General features: G+C 39.2%; 1 protein-coding gene across 14 annotated transcripts in view; it reads right to left on the minus strand.

Annotated features, from left to right (window-relative positions):
* The window catches only part of Ulk4 (unc-51 like kinase 4), a 548,798-nt gene that overhangs the window by 337,307 nt on the left and 187,094 nt on the right, over positions 1–24,397 (minus strand). For all 14 annotated transcript variants that reach the window (XR_012443110.1, XR_012443108.1, XR_012443109.1 and 11 more), the window contains exons 26-29: positions 17,738–17,789; positions 17,538–17,632; positions 4,498–4,549; positions 4,253–4,394 (exon numbers count right to left, since the gene is read on the minus strand). Coding sequence is in view for 9 of the 14 variants with exons in the window: in XM_074059105.1 (XP_073915206.1) it covers positions 4,253–4,394; positions 4,498–4,549; positions 17,538–17,632; positions 17,738–17,789 (341 nt within the window). In the remaining 5 variants the exon portion in view is untranslated. The remainder of the gene's footprint in view (positions 1–4,252; positions 4,395–4,497; positions 4,550–17,537; positions 17,633–17,737; positions 17,790–24,397) is intronic.

A 24,397-nucleotide genomic window follows, 5' to 3' on the forward strand; every position in this document is an offset into this window, starting at 1 on the left:
TATAAAGAGAAATGGGTGAACCACTCAAACTCCAAAGCAAAGCCCAGTTTCAATAAGAATATGTTTCCTCTGGATTTATTAACACCATGCAGGGCCACAGTTTAAGGTGATTTTAATATTTAATACTTCAGAAAACATTTTTACTTGCATGAGTTAAAAACTTCTTCAGTTCAAATGCCTGAAATTTTTGTCTGTCAAAGATTAAGTTCCACAAAGGCAAAGACTATGCCTACTTTGGTCATTCATATTCCCTCAGAATTGTCTGAGATAGGATGCATTTAGTATAAGAAAAGTAAACAAGCTGGAAACGAGCTGGCCTATCAGTGCCCAAGCTCCACCTCTCCCTTACTCCTTCATACCACAATTCTTGCCTGGGATGCTCAGTTCTTTTCTTCCAGACATGCTTAGCTTTCAAAGTCTCATTACCATCTCTCTATAAATGGTATTATAATCCAAATGTATTAGGCACTAAACAAACACCACTAAAGTTCATCTCTTTTGAAAGTAAAACATGCACACTAAGAAGGGGTTATTGGTTCCCTGATATTAATCCATTACTATAGGAAGCAACTCATTCATGATATTCATGATAGAGGATATGGTGATTAACTTCTTGCACCAACTTGACTAGACCATGGGTTGTTATTTGATCAAACATTATTCTGCATGTATCCATAGAGTGCTTCTAGATGACATTAATATTTGAATGGGTAGTGGAAAACAACTGCCCTCCCTAATTTGGGTGGGCCTCATCCAATCAATTGACAATCCAACAAAATCCAGAGGCTAAGGGAACTCCTCCTATGGACAGCCTTAAGCTAGGACATAGGTCTTTCCCTGCCTTTGACCTCGAACTGAAACACTGGGTCCTCCTCAGTCCCAAGCCTGTCAACTCTGGAACAGAGAATGCACCATGTTGTCCTGGGTCTCCAGCTTACCAGCCGTAGATCTTGGGAATTCTCAGCTACCATAACCACAAGAACCAATTTTTATAATAAATCTCTTTATTGTTTATACAATAAAGAGAACCTTAATACAAATGTTTATGCTTACAACTGATCTTTCATTCATATCATTCAGCAGTTCTGGTAGGCACCAGGTATTATACATGGTCACTGGAAAGATTTAATTATTGTCTTCCCCGAGAATTTTGCCAGTACTATGAGGTCCTCTAGGAATCTCTCCACTCCTCTTCCACAGTAACCATTTAATCATCAAGTTCAAGAAGCCTATCTGAAAAAAAAAAATACACATAGGTCTCAGCAGAGTAGAGATGGAGAGATTCTAGATATTAGTCCCTTATCAGATAAGTAGTTGGCAAAGATTTTCTCCCATTCTGTGGGCTATCTCTTGAGTCTCGTGACTGTTTCCTTTGCTGTGCAGAAGCCCTTTAGTTTCATGCAGTCCCACTTGTTCATTCTTTCTCTTAGATGCTGAGCCTTTTGAATTCTATTTAGGAAGTCATTCCCTATACCTGTATGTTCCAGTGTATTTACTACTACTTTCTGGAGTTGTTTCAAAATTTCAGGTCTTATATTAAGGTCTTTGATCCACTTTGAGTTGATTTTGGTACAGGTCAAAGACAGGGATCTAGGAGAGATGGAGAGAAAGATACTACACAGAGTACTGTAGACATAAATCAAACCCCTGAATTCAACTATATTTGATGCCAGGACAAGGCTTTGATCTCTCGGTTACGTGAGCATATGTACTTAATAAGTTAATTGGGTGTTACTGTTGCAAATAAAGTAATCTTGACTAATACAATACTTTCATGTGAAAACTGGGGAGTCTACTATACATGTGCATGAAAAGACTGACACCTTGGCTTTATCCAAAGTGTTATTTAAGGTCAAAGGAGGATGAAAATTTTTAGCAAAATTAAAAGTACACATCAATATGTCTACCTGATGAAGTAGATGCTATGAACTCTAGAAACCTCATCATTCTTAAGCCAAAATATTTATATACCCAATAGAGAATATGAATTTTCCATTATTAGATTTCTAATCTTATAATTATCGAGAGTCATCTTCAAAGATCAAACTTCTTAGGTTCTAGTTCTGCAAAGTCAAGAATGTTAAATTAATGCATTTACTTCCATTTCATTTTTTAAAAATTTGTATTACATTGTGAGTCCTTACTATACACACCAGGAAGGCACAGTAAGCATTCTTTATGTGAAGAGTCATGTCATGTTTATGAAGTATGTACCATTGCTATTATTATACTATTATGATCTTCTTCCTAAGGAGTAATAAGAGAGAACCCGATAATGAGCTTAACAACAAGAGCAGTGGTACTAACACCTGTCAGAGTGTTCTCTGTCCTATGTGCTGCGCTATTATGTGCTTTCCAAGAAGCACTCTACTTCATCCTCACCATTATCTTCTGAGGTAGGGACAACAACGCTGTCCTGTGGATGTGGAGACTAAGGCTAAGAGAATGAAATGCTTCATGTCAGAATCAGTCAGCAAGCTTTGACATCTCCCATGCCACATCCTAATAAATTTCATTTTATTTGAAGTGCACATTGAGATGTTAATAAAAAAAACCTGAACTCATCTATATGATTTCTGTCCTGAATGGCCATGGTGGTTTACATTTGTACTTTTCTATTTAATCCTTATCTCCAGAAAAGGAAAATATGCCCATTAAATGAAATAGGTATTATTTATTTCAGCTCAAACGACATTGAATTAGAGCCAACACCTTTATATTATAAGCTGTTCCAAAATTGGGCAATCTTCTGATATAAAGACATTCATTTCTACCACTAAACTGTGAGGTCCTGTTGGCGTAAACCCTGTCCCTATTGTGGGGACACCTCAGGTCCTAAAAACCCTTCTCTCCAAGTCTGCAGACAGCAATATCCTAAGTACACCTTTAAAAAAATCATATCCTGGGCAAAACCCACAGTTTTAGGTACTTTCTTGCCAGAAAGATGCGTATTCTGCAATAAAAGTTTCATAAATGTAAGGTGGCATGGGAACCATTAATCCCATTAGAAAAGGTTGCAATCTTTTATTTAATCCACAAAAGTACAGACCATAGAAGCACCCACATGTAACAGTGCAACTGAAAATATATTTAATAGTTTATCACCAACAATGATTTTACATTTTTTTTCATTTTTTTCTTACTTTGCATATGGAGAGTACCCTGACTGTTTATTTATTATCATGGGTCTCCCTGAGACCAACTGTGAAGGAAAGAAAGGAAGAAAGAAACAAGAAGGTGGCCCTGTAAATGAAGTCATTCCAGAGCCTGCTCTAGGCAGCCTGCTGCCCTCCCCAGCACTCCACCTCCACCCTCCATTCCTCTACCCCTCAACCCCAGTCAGAGGGCCAAAGCATAAGAGACACACACGTACTGGTTAAAACGCACCTTCCCTAACCAGCTAGGAGTGGCTGAGTGCTTCATCACTAGCAACTCGAAATTTTAGTGTGGGGTTTTTTTATTTTTTAAGTGTGAACGTAATTTTATGTGAGACAGTTCAATCAGGTAACATCAGCCAAAATCAGAATGCAACTACATGTGCTTTCTTTGTTGTGATAATTCACTTTTTTAATGAGAACTGATCTTGGGAAGCTGAACAAATGGGGAGTCTTAGGCACCTAAGGCTGCTGTTCTTGAAAACCTGGCAAACTGACACAGATGGCAGTCCAGGCTGTGAAGGAAGCCATATCAGGCATGCATATTAATGCAAAATACACAATCTAATATTTAATTTTGCAAAAACAATTTCTTTAATAGTGATATATGGCATTTTTTTTAACTTTAATTACTCCACTAAATAAAATGCCAGGGTTCCCTGAACTAAAATACCATTTTAGACTTTACTATATTTGTACTGGATTCTCTCATGGGTCCTCCTGCTGCGTGTTTGCTATGTGTGCAACAGACTAAAAGGAAAAAAATAATCCCTTTGTGTTAATTTTCCTGACCTGTTCCACCAACATCCCCAACCCTAAAGAGTTTGTGATAAACTCTTCCTTCTATCTCTCTTGTTTCTGAGTAGTGTCAGGAGAAGTCTCAATTTCATGTTCAGTAGTCTTATTAGGACCAGCTTTAAATTTGCATATCAGCAATGTCATGTTCCTGACAGAAAGCAGATGAAGCTCTAAGTGGATGGCTTTGAAGATGGACAAAGGGTCCTCTGCAGTTTAACAGTTGCTGCCTCTGCTTCTCCTTGACATAGGGACACAGAGACCCTGACACCTGCGTATGAGCAGAGCAGCTTGGTACTTACTGGGGAAGCAAGACATCTCTAATAAGAGCCAGAAGATTGCTATCAGAGTCTGCATTCACCTCTTCCCCATCCCAAGTCTCTTGGTTCACGAGCAAAGATGTGGTTTCTGAAAGCAGCCGCAAGCTGAAGAGCCTCCACTCCACTTAAACAAAAGGAAAAATGCCAAAAATGTAAGGTCATGGAAGAAGAATAAAAGCAGAACATGTAATAACGGAGAGAAATCCCCCTCATGTAATCTCACTTACCATTTTGGCTTTGAACCAAGGAGACCAAGGGTGGCAGGATATAATCAATGACCTAAAAGGAAGATGTCAAAGACTGGGTTCAAATATCTAACAAAGGTAAAGCTGGTATCAAGCAACTATCTATGCTTTCTCTATGGACACAGTCACTAATCAGAGGAGGAGGAAATTAGCAACTAAATTTACCCTGGATTTAAATTTTCCTTGATATGTGATAAACCACAAAGCTCATTTAACTCTGAAAACAACCCTCAGGTCAAAGTGACATGATAAAAATCAAAGCAGTAATTTCTCAGAACCTTCAGCAATTATGAAAGGAACTTTATTGTATAATGCACAATCTGTTGGCACAGGTTGGCATTAAGCCATCAAATTAATATGCAGAAGCTGGTGATCATTACTCAGTTAAACAACCACCAAAATGTTGAGGGAAAATAGATAATCCCCTTGTTTTATCAAATACATCAAAGAACTATGATGAATGAATCCCAGTTATTTTTAGAAATAGATTCAAAAATGTAAAGACACCACACAAACCACTCCTACAACTTCTCATTGATAGCTGAAGAAGCACACTCAAATATGGTTTGAAACTTAACCCAAAATAACAATTTTTTTCTATAAATATCCATGAGGAAATGACAATTACTACCCCAGCCTAATTTTGATGAACCATTTTGGTAACAATAAGGTAAACTCTTATTGTTTATCTGCTTGTTCTCTATATACTGATCAAGGCAGAAGACATACAGCCAAGTGACAAAATGCCATCTAAGCCAATGAGATGATGCCCTTGCACAGGTAAGGCTCTCCAAAGGAGTTTGATGGCTCATCTGTCAACATTAACCTGTTCTGCCTCCAATTCACATAGTACGTTTATACAACTGTTATTCAGATATTGCACAAGGATCCTAAGAACCAGGAATGTTGTATTGATACTCTTTCACAAAGTGATGCTGCACACCCCAAGCACCATGCTCCACCAAGATGTTCTGCACCTTTCAGTTACATCAAAAGCAAATGCTATGCAAAGGGCAGAAGAGCATCCTCTTACCAACACTGATCATAATGCCCAATACCTATCGTAAAGGCGTAATAGTGTATATCAAGAGGAGCAAGACTGACATGTGATGCAAACGTCCATCATTTGAAAAACAACAAACATGCATGGTCAAGAAAGCAAGACTGTCAGACAAGATTAAACACAAAAAAGTTAAGTTTCCTGTGTATCCCCAGCCACTGAATGACAGAGTTGGAGCCAGACATGGTAGTGCCTGCCTCCAAGCACTTGGGAGGCTGAGATAAGAAGATCATTAAGTTCTAGACCAGGCTAGGTTATAGACTGAGACTCCCTGTTTCAAAAAGAAAAAAGCAGAATTAGGAAAAAATACCATTTACAATAACAATAAAATTCTAAGGTACCTATGATATCATGGTCTTTACGAATATACATACACATAAATAGATATTCACAAATACTAAAGCCACTGATGGACTTCTGGATTCCAGTTCGACAAGCATTTGGGAAACAAATTGTCACAACAACTCTCACAACAAGAAAAAAGATGAATGAACTGAAAATCAACAACATTTCTTAGACAAACCACAATTCCCAAAATTGGAGAGATAGGCAAACACAGAACCCTAGCTTACCAGGAGCAGAGGCTCCACTGGGGCCAGCAACTGAACAAAAACCGGAAGGGCAACTGACTGTTGAGGACTGAGCATGGACCAGCTTCTTTTGGAGATCAAACTCTAGAGGTTTAGGGAGTCCCCAGGCTTCTGGGAGTTTTACCTCCAAGAACCCCACCAAATTCTTTGGGTGAAGATCAGATAAGAGCCCCCTGAAGCTTCTGGAAGGGAAAGGAAGACATTAACCTTCAGAAACATGCCCAAAGCATTCTTTTCTCCTTAACAATGGCCTGGACTCAGGGAAACTATGTATCACAGCAAACCTATTGAGGTTTATCAGAAGTTCACTACCAGAGTCAGAGGAGTGCTCAAGTCCAGTCTCCACCAGCCTTTCTGCCTCATTTTAGGCGAGAAAAGGCTGAGAAACACTTAGCAAAGTCACAGCAAAGGCACACAGGCTCCCAAAAGAGTGAGACCCAATCAAAGAACTGGAGAACACTATCCCTGCCCCCATATCTTACCACAACATGTACAGGGCCCCTACATAACACAGAAACACAACTGAGAAAGCTACAAGGCAAGGATTTTGTTTAGGAAGGAGTTCCTAGGAAACTCAACGACAACAGGAGAAACAAAAATCAAGGACACTAGAGGAAATATTAGCCTCTGAAATCTACAGCCAATGCTAGCAGTAAATACAGTCTACCTCCTGGCCTTAGATAACCACATAACTGCACACAACCAGTCTATCTACCTCAGCTCATTTCACCTGATATATGAAATACTCACAGTACTGAAAGAAACAAAAAACACCAAACTAGAATTCTGGACCAAATGAAATTATCACACCAAAAAAAATTGAAGAATCTCTTTGCCAGTAGACCTACCTGCCTTATAAGAAATGTTAAAAGCTGTTCTTCAAAGAGAAAGAAAATAACATATGTCAGAAACTCAGACCTTCATAAACAAAGGAAGAGTATTAGAGGAGGTAAATGAAGGTAAAACATACTCACTCATGAGAACTCTATTCTCTGTAAACTCGTCTACAATTCCAATGAAACAAAAATTATGCTCTTTGAATAAATACCAAAGTTACAAGAACCTCCTCATATGGATTCTGTAACACATATGGAAAGCAGAAGGTCAAAAATAATAGGCAATTTTTAAGAAAGCATGGAGCAGATACGGTTAATCACAACAAATCTCCAAGTTTACTTAGCACAGAGCTAAAGAAATACAGGAATAGAAATATCAGGGAATGTTGAAAGTGACTGACAGAATATTACCAATGTGGAAAAACATATGAGGGATAGGTACGAATAGCTATCTGTTTTATTATATAAAAAATCAGAAGAGACCTATGATATATTGCAAGAACTTTTGTAAATGTCACAATATACCCCCAGTACAATAAAATGATAATAAAAAATAAATCAGTGGCTACTTTTTAAAAAAAGATAGGGGGCTTAAAGATCTAATGGTAAAAAAAAAAACACTTAAAGGAACACACAGAATAACTCATATTAGAGAAAATGAAAGGATTTTTTAAAATCCTTTACAAGCTAAAAGGAAAACAGTCTGTTTTCTGTTGCTATAACAAAATACCTGAGCTTGGGTCATATAAAAGATAAGATGTTTATGTAGCTCACAGTTTTGGAGGCTGAGGCTAAGGTTGGTGGCCCCATCCGTTTGGCCTCTGGTGAGGACACGACAGTGGCAAGAATGCATGCAGTGAGCCAGAGTGATTAAGGGCCAGGCTTGCTCTTTTTCTAACAACTTGCTCTCTTGGGAATTTAAGTAGGGTCCTGCAGGAGCTGCTTCAGTCGCTTCCTTGGACAGTACCCCGAAGGACCTGATTATACGCTACTAGCTCCATCTCTTAATGATTCTACCGCCTCTCAACATCACCCCTCTTAGGACTGTTTCTACCCTGGATTCACACTAAACCATTTCCAAACCACAATACGGTCACTTGGTACTTTCTGCAGGGTACTGGTTATGGGACTCCAGGAAGACTCCAAAATCCACTCAGGTTCAAGTCCCAGGTATAAAACAGCATAGTGTTACACATAAAACCTCCATCTTCTACTGCTTTAAGTCATCTCTAGATGACTTACAATAGCTGACACAAGGTAAGTGCTGTCTAAGTAACTGCAATACACCATTGTTTTGGGAGTAAAGACAAGAAAAATGTCTCACATGTTCAGCACAAATGCAGAATTTGCAGATATGGAGGATCAACTCTCCCAATAAATGTGACTTTATGAAAACGAAAAATCCATTTGCATCACAAGAGTCCCCATAAAGAAAGTAAGAAGAAAAGCCCTGGCTTAGGAAGGAGTTCTACGATCCCTGCAGCTGTACAGACACATTGAAACAGATCAGTGAGAAGACAACAAATGAGGCCAAAGACGAGACAAAGGATATGAGCAGGACGATCCCAAAGACGGCCAATACACACAGGAAAATAACTCAACTCCAATCACTATCAGAGGAGTGGAAGGGAGAACACCACAGAGGCCAGTCTACACAGCAGAGTTTGAGAACACATAGTAAGTGGCTGTAAGACACGGTGAAATGGGAACTCACATGCTGTGATTCATGAATACGAAGACTACACAACACCAACCCTAGCTGACCAGGTGCACATCCTGCAGCTCAGCAATCCCACTCCTCTGGGCCTCAGGACTCACACACATATTCATTTCAGACCTGATTTCAATAGTGAAAAGTAGGACAAATCTCACAATCGGTGTATTTAATGAAAAAAATCAACCTGCAAAAGAGTACAGACTGCCTGACTATGTACCTTTAAATCTATACTAAATGCAAACTTCTGTATGAAAAATTTATTAAGTTTAAAAAGAGGGAATCTAATTGTAATATCATTTAGGTTTTTTAAATTAACATAGATTTGTCTTTGAATAACTGAAGGCAATTAAAAGAGTATTCCAGGTGACAGTAATTCAATCAATCCTTACTAAGTGAGAATGAACTTCTAAAGAAGTAACAAATGAAGGACTGAAATGTGGAAATTAAATAATATTTAAATATGTAAATGGAGAATATAAACAATTAGAAGACTGACCATTTACCTTTAGCTCAGATTTTTATTGAGTAATGATGGCTGATTATGTTCTCAAAAGGTTACTCAGTAAGAAATGAAATGAAAAATAAAGTTATATCCTCAGTAAATGAGGCAAAGGATATAAAACTTGAAAAAAAATCTATTTTATTACTTTTCTGTTCAAAATTTGCAAAAGACCAGAATAATAAATGATTTTCAAAAAAACATCATTGTTGCTAAGATCCTAATAAGGAGATGGAGACCAACCATTTATGCAGAAATGTGTTCTTAAATACACAATTATTCTAGCCAAAAGAAAGACTTGAAAATAAAACTCCAAATGTTAGTTACTTCAGGGTATAGGACAAAAAAACCCCATTTTTGATTCCTGTAGTAGTTATAGATAAAACATATTTTTAAAAATTCAACAAAAGTTTTTTTGTTTGTTTGGGTTTTTTTTTTTTTTTTTTTTTTTTTTGCAGCACTGGGGTTTGAACTCAGGACCGCAAGCTTACTAGGCAGGTGGTCTACCACTTCAGCCATGCCCCCAGCCTTTCAGCAAAGTTAACTTAAGAAAATAAAATATTTTAACATATGCCATATGGGCCAGGAATAGTGGTACGTGCCTTAAACACTAGCTACTAAGGAGGCAGAGGCAAGAAGATGGAACCTCTGATGAAAACAGCAATCTGTAGGAGGCAGCATGATGCCCTTGCCCAATGATGCCCATCCTACCCCCAGAACATGCTGACCCTCTACTTGCATGGCAACAGGACTATGCACCTGTGAGTGAAGGATCTGGAGGGGAGGTCACCTTGGGTGGTCCTTAGTAATAAGAAGAGTCAAAGGAGACTTAACAAGAGAAGCAAGGCAGAGTGATACGAAGATGCCACTCTGCTGGCTTCACCAGGGAGGAAGGGGGCCAAGAACGAGAGAATGCAGCAGATCTCTTGAAGCTGGAAAAAGAAAGGAAATGCATTCTTGCCCAAAAATCTCCAGGAAGAACACAGCCAAGCTGCTCCTTGATTTTAGCCCCAGAGACCCACTTCAGGCTTCTGACCTCCAGAACTGTAAATAAATTTGTGTGGCTTAACCCACTAAGTTTATGGTGATTTGTTACAGCAATGGTAGCAAACTGATACTGAGTAAAAGAGAGGACAGAAGCTTATTCTGAGTTAACCTTTCGAAGGGATGTACCTGCGTGTTATCTATAGAGAGGTTTACATTTACCAAGTTGTAAGTAACATTGTTCATATGTAGGTAAACTTTTAAATTCAAACATAAAGACACAAACAAGGGCACCAAACCTAAGAACAGAATTAGGCCGATGTTCACAACATGAACACAGCCCAGGTGATGGAACGGGACGTTGTACATCCTTCACTCCACTCACAATCTAACCTGTCAGCGCCCAAGGGCAGACACTGTCTTGACTTTCATAGGTTACTCTTGTCTGTTTTTGAAGTGTGCCCCAGTGAAGTCATGATATTTTGTTTATGAGATTTCTCTACCTCATTAAGTGTAATTGAAAAACATTTGTTTTCTCAGCTGTATAATATTCCATGGTTTGACTGTATCATAACTTATTTATCCATAAACCATTGATGGGCATTTGGATAGTTCCAGTTTGGGACTATGAACATTTTTGTGTATGTATTTTGGTGAATATAGGTTTAGGTTAATTACATGACTACTACTGGCATTTTCTAATAAAGAAATCACCTTTATTTCTCCATTTGCTATTAATATTCCTTGTACCTGCTATGAGTGGAAACAAACTCTCTGTACAAACCAAATGATTGTGAATTTCTGACTGCTCTGCAGGCTAGATGGATGGCTTCCAGCTCTGAGGCACTAAATGGTCCAGCAGCCTGCAAAAATTCTGAATTAAGTGCTTGTGCTCAGCAGGAGTCCATGTGCTTAGGACACCCACATACTAAAGAACTGAGAGAAGCTGGGAGTGGCTCAAGTAGTAGAGTGCCTGCCTAACAAGCGTGAGGTCCTGAGTTGAAACCTCAGTACCGCCAAAAAAAAAGAAAGAAAAGAAAAGAAACACAAGTAATCTAAAGCATTGATAGAAGCCTTGAGCAGTGTGTGTGTGAGTTTTGCTCTGTGGGGCGCACGCACCTTGCTCCAGTCATGCTCAAGAAGCGGTAACTAGACGATTTCCCATGAGCTGTGGCATTGAAAAGCATTTTTTATGAAACAATAAGTTGCAACAATACTTTTTCTATCATAATAATTAGTAATGCTTGCATTTCATAATTGAAAAATAAGCTAATTAAATTTCTATTCGACTGTGATGCAGGTATTTATAAACACTGGCTCTTAACACATTAGCCATGGGGTTATTGCTCATTAAGCAGAAGAATCAATAAGCAATGTCCCAGCAGTAATATGTCAATCGAACACAGAGAACTCACTGCTGCAAGGGCGACCATGACAGAGGAGTTTCTGGGTGTTGCTACTTGTCTTAAGTCTCTTACTGAAAACAATGAAGAATGCCACATCAAATATGAAAAAACAAAGTCCTAAAAAATATTTAGGAAATATTGAAGACAGTGGGTGAACATTCGGTGCAGTTTCTGGAAGGTAGAAGTCTTAGGTGGAACGAGGGGCTGCCCTTGGCAGGAGGCCTTGGCCAGCCAGCAGCACACAGCTCAGGACTGTGGCCCATGTCAAACCCTCCCAGCAGGGGACTTTCATGAGGTGCCTTATGCTGAGTGGGGTGCCACCACAAAGGGGATCACCCTCAGAGTAAGGAAAATCCAGATCTGCTCACCAATCCTAGCACACACATCCCCACTTGAAAACTGACAGGGGTGTCCTAGGAAAGGATAGTCTCATAGCCACAGTCTCAGGAATCCGCACACTGTGAGGACAGATGGGTGTGCTGTGTGCTATGGTCCCAACTGGCAGAAACCAACAGGACAGACAGACACCCACACTAAGTTCAGGGTGTCCTTGAAGCCACAAATGGGCTTCAAGGACAATGGCCAGCAAGGAGCCAACAATCATGTATCCACAAAAATGGGATGATTTAGGCATGAACAGATGCGACACACCCCACCAACCAAAGACTGTCACTGTGTTCTGATTTCAGAGTTACCATACATTCTAAAGAACAACTACATTAAATAAACATGAATGAATAAATCAAAAAGTATAAAATACCTACAGGGAATAGGAAACCATAAAAGGTAACATAGATCTGGAAACAACAAGACAGAGGGGATACAGCTACAAATAAAAAAATAACCAAGATCAGCAGGGCACAGTGGTGAACACCTGTAACCCCAGCATTTGGAAGGTTCAGGCATGAGGATCATGAGTTTGAGCCCAGCTTGGGCTGCACAGAGAGACCTTGTCTCAAACAAACACCAAAACCAACAACAAAAATAACCAAAACTTGAAATTGAATGGCTACATTTGGCATGATAACAGACAAAGGAGAAGATAGAAATAGAAACACTGAAATCACTCAGAACATACAGTAAAAGGAAGAAGATGGAGTACACAAACAACAGAAGGGAACACACCTCTCATGCTCTCAAAACACGCAAAATAAAAACTGGCACGAGAAGAAGAAATAAACTCCTAACAGCAATAGATTGTTTTCTTTTTGGAGCCAAGTCCTTACTACGTAGCTCAGGCTTGCCTGAAACTCCCCACACAGCGCAAGCTGGCCCCGGCTCCCACGACCCAGGCTTCCGGGTGTGCACCACCATGCTCAGCATGTAATAGGAGATTTACATACACCTCGCTTAAAAATTTACAGAACAAGCAGGCCAAAGTCAGTAAGAGGATTTAAACAAGATGACTGATAACGGTGACCCAGTGCAAGTATTCTCAGCACTGCCCTGAGGCCTGCAAAATACGTATTGATCTCATACACAGAACATCTACAAAAAAAAATACAGTGAGTGATAAAGCACGTCTTGATAAATATGAACAGACTGAAATAACAGAATATAATCTCTAACTTCAAAATATAATTAATCTAGAAATCAATTATACAAATAATTTATAAGGTACACATGTATTTGGAAACATATATACAACTATATCACATATACATACATATATATATGCATATATACATATATTTATATACCTTCCATGACACAAAGAAGAAAAAAATACAAACTATTTTCACCAAAAGATAACAAATTCTATGTATCAAAACTTGTGGGAAGCCATAAAGCAGTATTTAAAAGACAAACTATGGTGGGTACTATGACACAAATCCATTAAAAGGTGTCTGCGAAGGTAAGACACATCAGGTACACACTGCTGGTGTGAGTGCAAACTAGTGCCACCTTCATGAAAAACACTGTAACATTTTCTAGACAAACTGAGTTCATACACACCTTATATCCCCTCATTCCATTCCAGAGTACATATCCTAAAAATAATGTATGCTATGTGCACCAAAATACATAAATAATAGCCATAATATTGATTGTAAATGCCAAAATCCAGAAAAAACTAATGTCTACCAACAGCAAACAAGGGCGTTCTGGTATTTCCATATACACATATTTTCATATACACATATTCACACATATTCACTGAGAAGTACTGAACCATAAAGATACTTAACAAGTATGAACAAGATATTAACACGGATGAATCACAAATACTGAGCAAAAAAGCAAGTCACAAATGAATACATACTACGTTGGTGCACAGTTCAGAAGCACACGACTCAGCCTATATTGTTTCAGAATGCAGAATAATGATTACTAAGGACGTCAAAACAGGGGTCATCTATGCAGTGAACCCCTGAGGGCTGATTTCCCCAGCACTTGCTTTACAACTACCTGTTACACGGTGTGCACTTTAAATACACCTTTTTTGTATTTTACATTATATAATAAAATACATAAAAGAGGAACAACAACAAAACAACCATAAAGAGTTGGTAGAAATTTCCTTCTCATAAAAAATCATCATTACCTTTCTTGAGACCATGTAAGACCTCAGGACACCCTGGCATCACTCTGCCAGAGCGGGCACACAGAGAAGAGAGGGAAGACCAAGGCCTCACATAAACCCAGCCCTGGGCACCACAGAACCAGAACCCGAAGGGAGAACTGCCTTGCTGAGATCCATCATGACCAAGCACCACAGGAGAAAATATAAAAATGACTGTGGCAATGGAAAGGAATTATTATTCCTACCTACCAAACTGCATTAATGGTCAATATGAGAACAAAATCCAGAATCTGTTACATCTTACATTGCGCCAAGAGTCCTATGATGTGCGTGCGACTCCTCCCTGATCCACAAGGCTGCTCTACCCAGCTGCATCGGTGGCCAAGTCACCAGTGTTGGAGCACAGCTGCTCCTTGCAGTGTATGCACTTGCCACTGCCTCTGCCTAGAAGCCCCTCTCCCAGGTTTACCAGGGCGCTGAGCAGACATCTCATTATTGAAGACAATCATCCTTTATGAAACAACAACTCCACTCCTGGCTTTTTTTCCTTATAGCACTTACTATTACTCAATATATTAAATATGTATTTAAATCTTTGGTGTTATAGGCTCTGCTTAATTGTAGACTCCATCTTGGGGGCAGCTACTGTGTTGTATTCACTTCTATCTTTCCCCCATGCCTAAGGTAGTACTTAGTAAGCAAACAATCAATAAATTCTGAATGATCACTTGCTGTTGTTAAACATACTTGAATGCCTATAAAACTAACTGGAACCTTGGTTTTACTTTAAATCAGGCCCCAAAACAGACCTTAAGGAAAATTAATTGAACTTTATATTTGTGATCTTTCTCATAATTCTATACTTCCTTACTGGAGCTAAAACGAAAAAGAGTCAAGATCAGAACTCTGGCACTTCCAGATCAACTTTCACCGAGACAGGGAGTGGAACACGTCTAAACGAGCCTTGAAACTTCATACATAGAAATGTTTGATACTTCAAAATACCATCAGTCTCATCCCACCATCCCCATCACTGAAGTAATGCAAGGGAATAAAAATTTTAGCAAAAAAAAAAAAATTAAGCAAATAAAACCTAGAAAAGAAACATGGTTCTCTATAAAAAGATTGTGGAGATATTTATATGAACTGTCCACTTTTGAAGCATGGGAAGCTGGTGGTATTACCATCTGCATTAGTTAGCCTTCTTATTTTGTGACAAAACACCTGACGTAAACAACCTAAAGAAGGAAGGACCTCTTCGGCTCAGGTTTTCAGTGGGTTCAGGCCATGGCTGTGTAGCCTCCACATGCTTGAGCAGAACATGGCAGCAGAAGTGTGAGGAGGAAGAGGCCATTCACCTCAAGGTGACAGGAAGAAGAGCAAAGCTGTAACAGGAAGTACCAGGGCAAGATATACCCCCAGTGACCTACTTCCTCCAAGCAGGCCCACCTTCCAAACTTGTACCACCTCCTCGTAGTGATTTCAGATTTTGAATCCATCAGTGAATTAAACCATTCATTAGGTCAGAGTCCCCATAATCTAATCCTCTCTAGAAACACCATCATGTGCACAGGAAGGTGTGCTTTACTCATCCCCTAGAGTTTCTCAGTATAATTAGCTGACAATCAAGATTAACCATCATATAATCTTTACACTTTAACATTCAAGGAGTTACACATTCTTCTAAATACTATACCACAAAAACTGTATGTTAACCAGTATCTAAAAATTCAAAATACATCTTTTTTTCCTTTTCTTTTTTTTTTTTTTTGCGGTACTGGGATTTGAACTCAGGACCTACACCTTGAGCCACTCTCCACCACCCCTTTTTGATGAAGAATTTTTTTCGAGATAGGGTCTCACAAACTATTATGTCTGGGTTGGCTACAAATCTCGATCCTCCTGATCCCTGCCTCTTGAGTAGCTAGGATTACAGGCATGAGCCACCAGTTGCTGGTCAAATTAACATCTTTATATTTGATTTTAATAATAATTCCAAGTTAAGAAAGCAAGATACATCCTCTTTTGGGAGTTCTAAATGACATCTTGTAAATTAGTTTTTTGGGTTTTTTTGTTTTTGTTTTTTGGGGTTTTTTTTGGCAGCACTGGAGTTTAAACTCAGAGTCTCACACTTATGAGGCAGGTACTCTACCACTTGAGCCACTCCACCAGCCCAAGATTTTTAATAGATTTTAATCCAAACAAATTCCAGAATTGAATCCTACAATGGTATCTATGTGACCATAGAGGTATCAAAAAATCTATTCTTTTTCATTTTTCAGCGCTGGGGATCAAACCCAGGACTTTATGCATGCTAGAAAAGTGCTCTACCACTGAGCTACATCCCCAGTCCTCAGTTTTTTGAGACACAATCTCACTATGTACCCAAGGCTGACTACCCATGCTGACATTACAGGTGTGCATCACCATACCCTGCCATAATTTCTTTTTACAATTTAATATGTAAATTCAATTTACATATTATTCAGTAGTTTGATTCATCCTTATTAGAGGAAGCCCCTAATTTAAGAGTGACTGGTATCTAAAATTTTGCCTATAAGGTGATTTGAAATTTATTTTCCTATGAAAAACTTTGTGGGCTTATGCATGCCTAGGATGTTCCTATAATTTACTATCACAAAACAGTCACTAGTGCTTCAGTGGAGGGGTGTGGACTGGGGGACAGGGAGTGGAACCAAGAGGAGAGGGTGGCTAAGCTGAGAAGGAGATGAGACGTCTCTGCTCCATGGTGGCTTCTACCAACAGCCACCACCTCACAACACCTGCTACTGCTCCTTACACGACAGCCCTAGTTCTTTTCCCACCTGGGCCTCTTGGCGGGGCTCTCTGCAAACTGTCATGGAGGAAACTCCCCCTCTCTCCCTAAGCTCTCCTAGGATCACTTGAAGACAGAGGTTCTCAAATGGGGACAATTTTGCCACCCAGAGGACACATCATGTAGAGGAAGACTTCTTTATTGGTCAGATCTGAGGAAAGATGGAGTGAGTGCTACTGCCCTCCAGTGGGCAGAGGCCAGGGTGCTGTCGAACACCTACACCACACAGGACAGAACCCACCACAAAAGAATTTCCCATCCCCAACATCTGCAACGCGAAGTTTAGAGCCCCTTCTCTAAAAGACTTGTACAACTGGTTACCAGAAATGCTCAAACAAGAAGAATGAGAGAACAAGGGAAAGGTATGTACCAGGAGGGAAAGAAAACAACATGTAAAAAAAAAAAAAGTAGCATAAAAGGAAACGAACTTCCTAGGTTATCCTTCTGCTCTGAATGGTCATTTCACATGAGGATTACACACAAGCCAAGCACATGGAAAACTGTTCTATTTGGACATACAATTTCCAAGTCAATAAAAAAGAGTTTACTTCAAAAGCTACCAGAACTGACCGTGGAGCGATAGTCTTTCAGCAAAACAGGATATTGTATCACTGCTTCGAAAGCCGACAATGTGATCTTGATGAATTCTTCTGATGCTGTTGGCCCTGGGAATACAGTCAGTCATTACTGTATACATTTATTCACATTTTCAAAATCATAGTAGCAAACTACCTCAAACACAGGCACAAAATGCCCCACGGTCTACTCACCTATGGCTCCATCTATGTTAGTTTCTCCTGAGTCTACTGACTTAATATGACTCTGAAAATAATAAAATTTTTTAATAAATGAGGGTTTTGAAAAAACTGAAATAAAATAATACTTTCCCTAAACTGCACTTATCACTCTTAATGAAAGAGCTTATGGAAAACACTAAATGTTCTACATATATTATAAACACTATAATCATAATTCTAAAATGTAGTTATACTAAATACTATAAATTATAAAGCACAATCATTTTTAAATATATGAAACACTATCGATAAGATTCAATATTGGCGTAATTTCAATAGTAAGAAGTGAGAATAATCCTACTGATAGATAATCCTTTCCAGTAACATGACACCCTCACGCCCTGGCAGGCTAGGGTGAATGACACCAAACCAGGTGAATGGTCATCTCCAAGGAAGGTCAGCCTCAGTTCCCTGCCTACAAACTGTGTCAAGATCAAGACACAGCAGTCTGGTCTCACACCCTGTGGTGGAACCTCACTCCTGTGCTAGTCCCTCCTAGACCCTTCCCACTCCCAGACCCTGGTCTGTGCTCCCACACCAGTGCTGATGCTATGCAGCTCAGCCATGAGCCCACTCAGTTCTCAGCCCCAGGGGAGGAAGCTACCAGGTCCCTGGCTGGATGGATACTTAGGACAGACCAGGTGCTCCCTAACCAGGGCTCCATGATTTCAGCGGGACCATAGCTGCCACGGCTATGAGAGGCAGAGCACCTTTGTTTCTGATGTGTGGAGACATGGCCACAGAGTCCTTGTCCTTAGCACTTAACACGACATTATATATAACAAACAGCAAATAAAAATAAGTGACACAGAACTATAAAAACAAAATATAAGCAACTGGACCAGAGCAGAAATTGGTCCAACCATACTCCAATGGTATTTCTTAAAGTTGACAGATATAAAGTTTATGTAATATATACAAAAGAACATACATATATATTGTGTTATAATGAATAAAGAAAAGTCCTAAATGTACTGGTTTACTAAAACTTAAGAATTAAAATACCCCCAGTTCCTTGCGTGAACTCCCCCATTGCACCTGCCTGTCCCCCAAAGATAACCACTCCCTGAATTTATCATGCCCTTGATATTTTAAAACATTTTCCACATATACACATACCTCTAAGTAGTATATTTATAGGTAGGTATGGGCATATTTTAGTTAAATTTTTAAACTATAAGTTTTACTAAAATTAAATCAAACTGTTTCCAGTTCATGGAAATGAGACCATATAGAGAGCCATTATGATGTTTAGAAAAAATAGTTTTCTAAAATATGGAGAAATACTTGATATGTTAAATCCAAAAAGGCAGACTATAAATCCATAAGTATACACATATATGTCTCACCCACAGTATCTATATATGTCATAGGCATGTTATGAATACTATTTTTAGATATACAAATGCATGTGCATGAATAGAAAATATTATTAAGGAAACAACAGATTAACAGTGATGGTCCTGGGAATGATTTGTTTTCTACATTTTTTTAACAAGCATACATTTTATAATTTATGTAAATAAGCATAGATTACCCTTAAAATTATAAAAAAGTCTCAAATACATTCAGCAGCTAGGTTATAACAAAAAATCAGATAATCTAGGAAACAGAAGCTCTTTGTAAACTAAAAATATAGGATGCCTTCAATTCTCTTTTTCAGTCTATAAATAATCAATGAAAAAATTCTTGAAAATTTAAGTTCAAATTTTCAAAGTAAGACACTGTAAGCTTTTCAGGATAACTGGCTGAGTTTCACAAAATTCCAAAATGGGGCATAACTTTTATTTGATAGATATGAACTTGATGCTAAAGTTAAAAATTCAGAGAGAAGGAGACATCCTTCAGTTTAAATAAATCTGCTTAAATGCCTGTGGGTTGCCATGGGAGGCAGGCTCAGAGCAGTGTGTACACTATGATCCTTCCTGTGCAATTATTTTGAGAGAATGTGTAGATAACACACAACAGCTGGTGACGTAAGCAATAATTTTCAAGGGAGAAATTACAGAAAGGACGCACAGTGGTTCCTTTGGAGCCTGAGACAGGAGGGGGGCCGCCACTTTTGTTCACTGCTTACTGTACTCTTGGGATTTTTCTAAGCACTTACGCATCTTTCCTTTGACCCTTTTTGAATGTCAATGAGAGTTACCTAGCTGGAGAAATTAGGGGCTCCTTTTAACTACTTCTCTCCCTAGCACTTCCTCTATTTAATTAAAAATATAACTACAAAATGTTTCCTTGATTTTCAATGTTAACATTTTTGATATATTATTTCAATGTTAACACTTTGATATATTTCTTCATTCTTGGTGAAACAGAAAGTAATGCGATAAGAGGGAGAATGGAGTGGGAGGCACTGGAGACTCAGGGGAGAACAGCAGAGATTAGCATGGAAAACAAACCAGATGCATCAATCTGCAGAAAGAGCTCACTTAAGATAAGTAGTCCTGAATCGAAACCAAGATGGCTTTCATTGCATGTTTCTCTAGCTGTATTTAACCCTCGAAGCTGAGTGAGGTTGGTAGAGAATGAAATTTAACCAAGATGAGGGTTTGCTGAGGAGAACACTGGAGGAAGAGAGAGGAAAGGGAGTTGTGGGTATATGCAAGACAGTGATAGCTGCTGAATGGGGAACTCCAATCTGAATACACAAAGAAGTGAAAGAAGCAGAGTCATCTGAGGGCAGACAGGATTGCAGAGGGCTGGGAAGGACAATTTGAGTCTCAGGAGTTGCGGGACTGATGGAAAACAGAGGAAGCTGGAAACCAGGGCTAGCAGCCAAATAGTGGGATGTGGTCAGGAGGGTTAAGAGACTGTCCCTAGGACAAGCAGCTAAGGGAGAGGCAGGATGGTACAGAGAAAGGCAGTGGAGAGGTTGGGAGGCTGAGGTATTGGCGGGATACCACAAAGGAGTAGCAAGTGCTCCACAAATGGTGACAGGAGCAGAAAGAGATAGGAGCCAGCACAATGACAGAAGTATGTTGAGGAATGAGGGTCAAAGACCCAGATATCAGCAGACACCTATACACATGGGTTGCTCCTGGTGGTGTGAGTCAAGCAGCAAAGCTTGGAGGTTTAGCAGAAAGCAAAAAGCAATGGACACAAGCCCCACAGCTAGGCCCACAGGCTGGAATAGCAAGGGGCAGAAAATGGCCCCATCTAGTGAGCAGGAGGGACTGCTGCATCCGAAGGGTAGGCCTGTGCCCTTCACTATTCCTGAAAGAAATATCAAAATAAGCACCTAGAGAAAACTGGGAATATAAATTTATGGTTGGCTCAAGGACAAAAGGTCTCACTCTTGGGGATATACCCAAAAGACTGTGACACAGGTTACTCCAGAGGCACCTGCACACCCATGTTTATTGCGGCACTATTCACAATAGCCAAGTTATGGAAATAGCCAAGATGCCCCACCACTGACAAATGGATTAAGAAAATGTGGTATCTATACACAATGGAATTTTATGCAGCCATGAAGAAGAATGAAATGTTATCATTCGCTGGTAAATGGATGGAATTGGAGAACATCATTCTGAGTGAGGTTAGCCTGGCCCAAAAGACCAAAAATCGTATGTTCTCCCTCATATGTGGACATTAGATCGAGGGCAAACACAACAATGGGATTGGACTTTGAGCACATGATAAAAGCGAGAGCACACAAGGGAGGGGTGTGGATAGGTAAGACACCTAAAAAATTAGCTAGCATTTGTTGCCTTTAACGCAGAGAAACTAAAGCAGATACCCTAAAAGCAACTGAGGCCAATAGGAAAAGGGGACCCGGAACTAGAGAAAAGGTTAGATCAAAAAGAATTAACCTAGAAGGTAACACACACGCACAGGAAATCAATGTGAGTCACCTCCCTGTATAGCTATCCTTATCTCAACCAGCAAAACCCCTTGTTCCTTCCTATTATTGCTTATACCCTCTCTACAACAAAATTAGAAATAAGGGCAAAATAGTTTCTGCTGGGTATTGAGGGGGTGAAGGGGAGAAGGAGGGGGCGGAGTGGGTGGTAAGGGAGGGGGTGGGAACAGGGGGGAGAAATGAACCAAGCCTTGTATGCACATATGAATAATAAAATTAAAAAATAAAATAAAATAAACCAAAAAAACAAAAAAAAAAAAAAAAGTCTCACAGCAAAAACATTTGAATGGCAACAAGTAAGCATTCCATACTGTGTTTTCAAAAACATAACAGTGAGTATCTCTGCTTTATCTACAACAGAAGCCAAATTCTATCAACAGACCTACATTCACTTATAATAAAAATCTGCAGAGATCAGGAAGTGTGTCCTTTCTTAAGTTACTTTTTGTAGAAAACTACAACCACCACACAATCACTGTACTTTTATAAACTCATGAGGCCAGAACCTAACCAAATACAACCAAGTCCTCTTCATCAGCTCATTAATCAAAAGCATTTTTAAAAGAACAAAGAAATACAACAAATATTAAGTGAAGACACATCATAGTTTCTCTCACATACTTCCTTACTGTCATTACTTTATGTTTCTCAGCCCAGTTCAATGGAGGCCCCAAAGAATTTCAACATATATAGCAGAATGTCCCTACAACACTTCCCCAGAGACCTGCCTGGTCATGGAGACATGGAGAACAGGAGACCTTGGGAGAGGGATTTGGGCATGATAACAAATAATGCATGAAAATAGCAATTAGCAGCCAGGCAGTCCTTTTTTGCCTGGAGTATTTGAGAGCTTGATAATGGTTTAAAAGAATCCTGCTAAATTGTTTTCTAACTGTCGTCTCTTTAAATATAAGATCAAAACTTCATTTTACTTAGGAAAAAAAAAATGTTTTTGTAAACCTGATTTCTAAACTCATGCCTCCATATGTAAGAAGCATCCTGAATTTTTCTACCAAAAAAAAAAGAAAAGAAAATCTACAGGTCAAAAACCACTCCCTGGTGCCATTATGAAAACCGAAGCCAATGGAAGCATGATCTTATTCAGCCTGCTCCTGAGGGCCCCGTGAAAGAGCAGAGAACACACCAAGCCTGACCGCTCTCTCCACACCCACCCAGGGCAGGCAGGTCAACAGAGCCCTAGAGGTCCTGGCAGCAGCTGTTAAAGGAGGGCCATGTCTCAATACCTCAACTGAAGGTACATTTTAAAATAGAAAATGATAATATACTTGCCACAATACAGTAACTATTCTCCCAGATATACTGAAAATAATATATTTATCTGCAGATGGACCAAACACAGATGGACCATTTCCTCATGTTACCAGCACGAAGAAACACTGTGCTCTGGAAGGTCCCAGACCACTGGGCTGTGGACTGGGTTACAGAACTCTGAGAGCCATATAACCCTCTCTCCTAAAAACTTCTCAAGTTTAGGAATCCTTTGCTTAAGCAAAAGTAAATGAATGCTTTCACTTTCTAAGGGTTGTAGGATACGGAACAAGAACACTGTACCCCATGATATGTGTAGGGTACAGTCACCTGCATAATGTTTTTAATGACTTCCGGGAAGATGATGAATCAGCTCTGAGAAGCAATGTCCAACTCTCAATAGTTCACAGTAAGTGCACATGAGCTGTATGTGTAACTAAATCTATGTCCTAAATGTTGGTCAGAAAGTCACTCTCTCTTCTAGGATTTCATCAATGCCCAACGCTGAGGATAAGGAAGGTGAATACACAGGTGAGGCCAACAGATACAGTAAAAAAATGAGGAGATTTGGGGACAAGCCACGATTCAAACTAGGAAAAAGACTTGAACAGAGCCAAACAACCATCTTCTCCATTTAATATACCTAAACTTCCTCTACTTGGGTGAAATTATCACAGGAAAAAAATGCTAAAGATGTGAAATTGAGAACAAAAGGATCTTCCCTACGGCACTGCCTGAACTCACTGCTTCCTACAAGCAATCATTGCCACTCAACATCTATTGTTTAAAACATCCTGCTTCACCTTATGAGGAAACTTCCAGAAAATCACATTCTTACCTGTGGGTAGCTGCCCTTTTTTATTCCAAAATAACAAAAAAAATGAGATGCCTACTTCATTTTAACTAGAGACCTCTATGGCATTTTGAAAAATCTCAGTTCAGTTTATTTTAAGTATCAAAGTATGACAGGACATGCTCTGTGACAAATGCCTTAGCTTTTCCTTTGCTCTAGAGACAGACAGACAGACAGACAGCGAGGCTAGCAGAGTGGCTCGAGCAGTAGAGTGCCTGCCTAGCAAATACAAGGACGAAGTTCAATCACTGGTTCTGCCAAAAAAAAAAAAAAAAGACTGTGGACAGAGAAGGGAGACAGAAAAATGTAATTCATGAGACAGCCTAAACAAAAAGATGATTTTATTTTTGAGCAAAAATTGTGTGAAAGATAGTACGATGATTTGGTTTTCATTTCCACCTATATCATCAAGATTAAACTAAAGAAAAAAACTAAACTGAGCTTTATTTCAAGACATGCCTTCATTTCCAGATACTACACATGGCTGCATGTGTACCTATGTAAAAAACCAATGAGAATATAGTCTTAGCCTTTCATTTTCACCACTTTTACTTTAAATTTTGCCATGGCGTTTAATACTGAAATCTAAGGAAGTGTTTCTCTGAACTTATTTACCCTCCTTAGGGCTGTCTCTGCACAAATACAT

Source organism: Castor canadensis, chromosome 17, assembly GCF_047511655.1.
Source record: "Castor canadensis chromosome 17, mCasCan1.hap1v2, whole genome shotgun sequence".
In the NCBI taxonomy this organism is placed as follows: Eukaryota; Metazoa; Chordata; class Mammalia; order Rodentia; family Castoridae; genus Castor; species Castor canadensis.